Genomic DNA, 6,747 nt, shown 5'->3' on the forward strand with positions numbered 1-6,747 from the left:
CCCTGATAAATATGCAGTTTGCTGAAGGGTGCTTGGCGGGAAGACCTCCCTTCCTGTATCCTCTTTTTTGGGGTCTGTGGCCTACTTCTCTGAGCCTTTTGTGGATCTTGGGCAGGTTTAGAATGTCACTCTACATCCCTATTCCTCTTCCACATTGCGCAGTATGCAGAGCAGTCCCTGATGAAGAATGCCATAAAGACATCTGAGGAGTCATGGATAGAACAGCAGATGCTGGAAGACAAGAAACGGGCCACAGACTGGGAGGCCACGAATGAAGCCATTGAAGAACAGGTGGCTCGGGAGTCCTATCTACAGTGGCTACGGGACCAGGAGAAACAGGCTCGCCAGGTTCGTGGCTCCAGCCAGGTGAGTCATGGGCTCTGCCATGAAACCTGTTATTTCCCATGCCCCCAAACAGAAAACATGCAGCTTGGGCATCTAGGAGGGAAGGAAACTCCCAGTCCCATCTGTAACTTGCCTTGGCCTTAGTCTCAGTGTTGTGCCTTGAAACTTGTAACAATTGTGCAGAACAAGCTTATGAAGGAGTGAGGGAAGGCAGCCTCTTCTGCTGGTGAGAAGAGGAAGAGATGGATAGATAGCTTCAGAGAGATAAGCTTTTGTTGAATGCCCGTTTGTGCCTGGCTCTGTGCTGAGGATGTAAAATCAGAAGATCTGGCCCGTTCTGCCCTTAGTGATCTCCTCTATTAAAGGAGATATACTTATCTGTGGGGCCCTTGACCCTGGCTGGGAGACCAGTGGAAATGGGGACTCTGGCTGGTTTGCCCAGAGGAAGGTTGAATTGTGAGGGTGGGTGAGGGACAGGGACAGACAGGCTTCTGAGGAGTCGAAGGAGTCCAGGGTGATTGTAGATGTTGGCAGGAGCTAAATAATTTGTTCAACAAATATTTATTGCAGGCCTGTGCTAGGGACTGTACTCAGTGCACTGGATACATTGGTGAGCCCAGCAGGCCAGTATCTTCCTTGACATGCTCACAGTTTTGCAGTTTTGCAGAGACAAAATAGACAGTAGATATAAAGGATACATTAGCTGAGAGGTGCCACTGTGGATAATGTTACCAGGGCTAAGGGTTTAATGGGGCTGGCATTTCACAGTATTCAGTTGCATGGGTAGACCTCAGAAGTGGGGGAGAGTTAAGCAAAAGCTTGCAGAGGGGAGAAAATTCACTGAGCGGGTATGCAGGGAATATGCAAGGGAGGGGGAGGGCCACACACCTGGTGTGATTTAGGCAAAGCCTGGAGGGAGGTAGGGGGTCTGGCATTTCACAGTATTCAATTCAATGCCCAGCAGCACTGCAGATGAAGTGGGGGTGGGGCCAGACTGAAGGTGGGGGTGGGGGGCTTATGGGCCCTACTGAGGACTTAAGACTTTTTACTCTTGAGTGTGGAGTAAACTACTGTGGGAGGGTCAAGATAAGAGGAGGCATAGATCTGACTTAAAATTACAAGTTCCCCTGATTGTTGAGTCTGGGAAATAAGGGTGAAAGTAGGGGACCAGCCAGGAGGCCACCGTGGTTGTCAGTGGAGGCACTGTGAAGGGCTTGGTTTTGGGATCCATTTGGAAGGTGGAGGTTACGGGATTTCCTGTCAGATTTGCTATAGAGAAATGCAAGTCAGGATAGTAAAGTAGCTTATTAACCTCTGTCCTGTGAGGAGCCTTGTGGCCCACCTTGTGGATGACAGTGATGATGACCTATCTCTAAGCTGAATCACAGCCAGGATCCCGGGAGGGAGCAGGCATTCTACTGAGATACAAGGTGGGATGTGTGGCTAGTGTGGACACTCACCTATTTCTTTCGTTAGTGTGGACACGCACCGATTGCTTTCTTTCTTTCCCACCATAGTCCCGGAAAGCCAGTGCCACATGCAGTTCGGCCACAGCAGCAGCCTCCAGTGGCCTGGAGGAGTGGTCCAGCCGATCCCCACGGCAGCGGAGTTCAGCCTCGTCCCCGGAGCACCCTGAGCTGCATGCCGAGTTGGGCATCAAGCCCCCTTCCCCAGGCACTGTCTTAGCTCTTGCCAAACCTCCTTCGCCCTGTGCACCAGGTCAGTGACTTGCTTACAGGGAGCCTGCTGGGGTTATGAGGCACTGCCTGGGGCTGGGGACCCTACCTCTGACTGTCCATCTACCCCAGGTACAAGCAGTCAGTTCTCGGCAGGGGCCGACCGGGCTACTTCCCCCCTCGTGTCCCTCTATCCTGCTCTGGAGTGCCGGGCCCTCATTCAGCAGATGTCCCCCTCTGCCTTTGGTAAGCCTTTTTCTGCCTGGGGCACAAGGGCCAACTGGGAGTTGGGGAGAGACTGGAAGGAGTAGCATAGTCCTAAGAGGAGGCTTCTGGAGCCTCTGGCTATCTCCCCAGGAAAAGGTGTGAAAAGTGCTGGAGGGAATGTTTCTAGCCTAGGAGGTTTGTCCTAGACAAACCTAAGTGGGTTTTACAGGCCTAGGGGAGTTTCCTCTTGGAAGAAGGGGTGAGAGGGATCCAGTTGGGATTTCTTCACGGCCTGGGATTGGCAAAGGGTCAGCAGCAGGCAGATGGGGAGCATACCATCACCCTTTTCCTCCTCCTCTTGCCCAGCAGGTCTGAATGACTGGGATGATGATGAGATCCTAGCATCGGTGCTAGCAGTGTCCCAACAGGAATACCTAGACAGTATGAAGAAAAACAAAGTGCACAGAGACATGCCCCCAGACAAGAGTTGATGGAGACCCAGGGACTGGACACCATCTCCCAGCCCCCACCACTCCTGCCCTCCGGCGCCACCCCACCTTCTTTGGCTTTCTCTCTCCTCTTGCCTCCTTCCCCATTTTCCCTCTCCCTTCTTTCCCCCTCCTCCCCACTTCCCTCTGGCTGGCCCATCCCTGTGCTCCCTCTCATCGCTGCTGCTGCCACCATCACCTGTCTCTCTGCCAGCTGACGTGCCCTGTTGCCCCCGCACAGCACCATCCCTGCATTCCACAGGGGACTCGGGCAAGGGTGTCGGAGGTAGGCGAGAGGCACCCAGAGACAAACCAACTGGCAGCCAGGAGCCCCAGAGGAGAGAGACATTCAGACAGAGGAAAGTCCCCTGCCCCTCATTCCTTTCAAGATCAGAAAACTTGTCACCGCTCCCCCCCAAGTGATGCCAGGGAGGTGGGAGGAAGAAGTGGGACATTTCCCTTCCCAGTTCCCCAAGAATGTCTGAGCCTTCAATGTTGAATTTTTCTTTATTAAAATGTACTTTTATCTTATAAAATCAACCAATCAAAAATGACAGACAACAGCATTGGCTCTGTGAAGGCGGCATCTCTCTGGTTTGGGGCAGACAGGCCATGGGGCATGGAGGGGGCACAAAGATGTGGGTTGTTGTCTTCTGGCTTCCAGCTACATGGATTGGGGCAGAGGGCCTAAGGTGTGAGCTGGTGGAGATGTCAGGTGTCAGACCAGCTTTGGACAATGAGACCCTGACCTTGCTGCATTCCTTTTGCTTCCACCACCACCACTAGCCTCTTTGGAATCTTGGGATGGGAGGCATCTTAAGGGATCATGGCCGCCACCCAGGATTTGAGCATAGAGTGTGGGAGCAGCCTCGGCAGATGGGGCACTCGTGCCCTGCAGGTGTTGACAAGATCCGCCATCTGTAATGTCCTTGGCACAATAAAACCAAATGTCAGTTTCCCTGAGCGGCTCTGTTCTGTGTGGGGCAGGAGGTGGGTGGGTCTCGGGACAGAGAAGGCAATGGCATGGGTCTTGGCTGGAGCTCTGAGGTCCAAGTGCTTTCCAGTAGTGTCAGTCTGGGGTCTTGGAATTTATATTTGATTTTCTGCTCTTTCTGAATATATTACCACCCAAAAAGCTCTCTTTACCTGCCACCTGAGCCCCTGCCTACCCCATCTCCTGGGGGTGTAATGGGAGCAGAGGACTGAGAGGGCAGATACTGAACTTATGTCTGAATTTCACTTCGCCAGCTGCCTCTCACCATGAACGTTTGTTCTTCCCTTATGATGATGATCCAATGAGGAAATGGTTTGGAAAAGCACAACTGACGCTTCGTGGCAACATGAGTTTGGTGGAAGCAGCCAAATTGGGTTTTAGAAGCTGAGGAATGGCTAAATCTTTTTTTATTCATGTCCCCCAGTCATCTGACACCTCTGCTTCTGCCCTTCCCAGGGGTAAAGCCAACATGGAGAGGGCTGGCTGACCCCAGGTTTCCTTAAGCATCTTTCTCTTGTGCCTCAGTAATAAGATCCCTGTGGCAGGTCTGTGTGTCTGGCTCTGCAGATGAGGACATGGCTGGTTGAGTGACTTGACTGTAGAGTGTCTATGGAATCCAGTGGCCAAGTATGTGAATGTTGGAGAGTTGGTTGAAACCTTCGTTGGTATTTTCTAGTGGTGTGGCCTTTTTCAAATCACTGCCTGAGTTTCAAGTGTTTATCTATACAACAGGGGTGGTTAAAGTCTTCTACCTTGCTCCCTGTCTGGTTGTGTGCATCGAGGGAGAAATGTATATGGTCACCATAATGTGCTATTGGGTATGGTATCCAGCACATTGTGAGATCAAGAATGTTAGTGTCGTTAATTATCCTGTAGTGGAAGTTTCTGTACCATTTAGCTCTTACTACTTCTCACTTCTCTGTCCAGTTTCCTTGGATTCTGCCTGCAATTTTCCCTTCCTCTGTTCTGAGCCACAATACCTTATTCGTTTTTAAAGATGGGTAGAGGAGGGTCACCTTCTGAGAAGCCCTGTGTAACAGTACTCACATTCTCACTTCTGTCTTCAAATGTTCCCAGTAACTGTACTGTAAATAAACTCCTTGGATAGGGGCTGTGAAGTCTAATTTCTGTTTACTAGGGGGTCTTCAAAAAGTTCCTGGAAAATGAGTATTATGAAAAAGCTAAGCATGGATTCAAAGTTTTTTTACAAAAATAAATGGTAACTTTATTTCCACAGACTTTTTGAAGTCGTCTGGTATCTGTAATTTCTGCATCCTTGCCAAGGCCTGGCAGGCTTATGATAGACCCCAGATGTTGAGTGAATAAGGGAGCATACGTGCATGTGTTTGCTATTGAGTGTTGTCTGTGTGTGTGCCTGTGATGAGTCCAAGTCTTTATGTGTGCCTCAGAGTGTCTCCAGTCATGTGTGTGACTAGGGCTTGCTTCCAGGTGTATCAGATGGTGATGGAGAGTGGGACTTTTATCTATGACAGTTTGTGTCTGTATCCAAGACGAGTGTATGTCTGCGTGGGTCTGTCTGTGACAGTGCATCTGTGATTTCTGATGGGGTGGATGTCCGTTTGTATTCAGTGACAGATTCTGGGTAGCTATTTCTAGACAGTTTCAGTGACAAGGCTGCTGCATGTCTGACAGTATATGTGTCTGACCAGTCCATGCATGTCTGCTTTTGTGATACTGCCTGTCTAGGTGGCTCTGTCACATCAGTGCATGTGTACCTTTGAGTAATGCATGCGTGTCTCTGGAGCCTCTTTGTATCTTCCTGTGACAGACTCTGGGTCTCTCATTTCTGGGAGAGTACATATCTGATGGTGTGTTTGTGATAAATTGTCAGTATATCAGGGCATTTTTGTCACCACATGGCAATGTAGGTCTATGTGAGTGTCAAGTGCCTGTCTTTCTGTAAACAGTGTATCTCTGGGTGTCACTCTGGGACATAACTATTTTTTCGGATAGTGCCTGCTTGACAGCATATGTCAGCCTGTGTGAAAGTACATGTGTGTCTGCATGTGTTTCTAGGACAGGTTCACGTGAATGTGGCAGTGCATGTTTATGTATATCATGGTGTTTGTGTGTGTATCTTTGGAATGCATGTTTGTCTTCCTGGGCATGTGACCTTCTCTGGGTGTTTTTCACAGATTTGTGTCTGTGTGTGTGTTACCACTTGTCTAGTAGCATCTTCTACCATGCGCTCTCAGTCTGCCTATCTCACCTGGAAGTGCAGTCCCACACCACCACCCCTCTGGCTCACCCCCATCCCCAAGACCCATCCTCTGTGGGTTTAGATTCTAGACCTGCTTACTGGACCCCAGGCTAAGGTCTAGCTAGGTGTGTCTAGGTTAAGGGCTCCAAAACACCGCCACCTCCCAGGGTGTGGGGGGTGTGGGGAGAAATGCTACCTTTGACCAACGTGTCTCCTGCAGCAGTGGTCAGGAAGCTATACCTTCCTGGCAACTGGTTAGGATCTTCTAGTGCCCTAGCTTCAGTTTCAGGGTGAAGGCCGCAGGTCTCGTAGAAGATTGCGGTCCTGGGTGAGGAGCAACAGGGTCCTGGGTTGCCTGCAGGCTCAGATTCTTAGACACCTGGCCTTATCTTATTTCCACGTTAATTTCGAGGCAGCGTGGCAAACCAACTTCTAGGAAGGGAGGCTGCGCAGTTAATTTTAAGTACACACACACACACACACACACACACACACCCCACCGCCACCACCACCACCACCATCAACAACCCCACGCAACAACCAAAACAAACGCGGTTGCTGCAAAGGGATTCCCAGAACCAATTTCCTCTCAGTGTGTGCCCCATCTCGTGCCCCCTTCATTTGCATTCAGGCCCCGCCTCCGCGGAAGAACCCGGTGCGTATTTGCATAAGGGGGCACTGGAAACGTTGAGGGTGGTATGCAAGTAAGGACTGCTTCCGATTGGCTGGGGGACTGCAGGTGCCGCGTCCGGATTGATCAAAGCCAGGTGGGCGGGGCCGTCGCACAGGGCGACTCTCCCGGGAGGCGCGTGACCC

The 6,747-nt window shown here is 50.8% G+C and overlaps 2 protein-coding genes across 2 annotated transcripts in view; both read left to right on the forward strand.

The window, feature by feature from the left end:
- The window catches only part of OTUD5 (OTU deubiquitinase 5), a gene marked incomplete at its 5' end in the record, with an annotated part of 39,079 nt that extends 35,400 nt beyond the window's left edge, over positions 1–3,679 (forward strand). The window contains 4 exon segments of the mRNA XM_006163515.3: positions 163–366; positions 1,863–2,064; positions 2,154–2,267; positions 2,598–3,679. Coding sequence (XP_006163577.3) covers positions 163–366; positions 1,863–2,064; positions 2,154–2,267; positions 2,598–2,719 — 642 coding nt within the window.
- The window catches only part of PIM2 (Pim-2 proto-oncogene, serine/threonine kinase), an 8,715-nt gene continuing 5,510 nt past the window's right edge, over positions 3,543–6,747 (forward strand). The window contains exon 1 of the mRNA XM_014582132.2: positions 3,543–3,573. Coding sequence (XP_014437618.1) covers positions 3,543–3,573 — 31 coding nt within the window. The remainder of the gene's footprint in view (positions 3,574–6,747) is intronic.

The sequence above is a fragment of the Tupaia chinensis genome, unplaced genomic scaffold (assembly GCF_000334495.1).
Source record: "Tupaia chinensis unplaced genomic scaffold, TupChi_1.0 Scaffold142384_1, whole genome shotgun sequence".
NCBI classification, from domain to species: domain Eukaryota; kingdom Metazoa; phylum Chordata; class Mammalia; order Scandentia; family Tupaiidae; genus Tupaia; species Tupaia belangeri.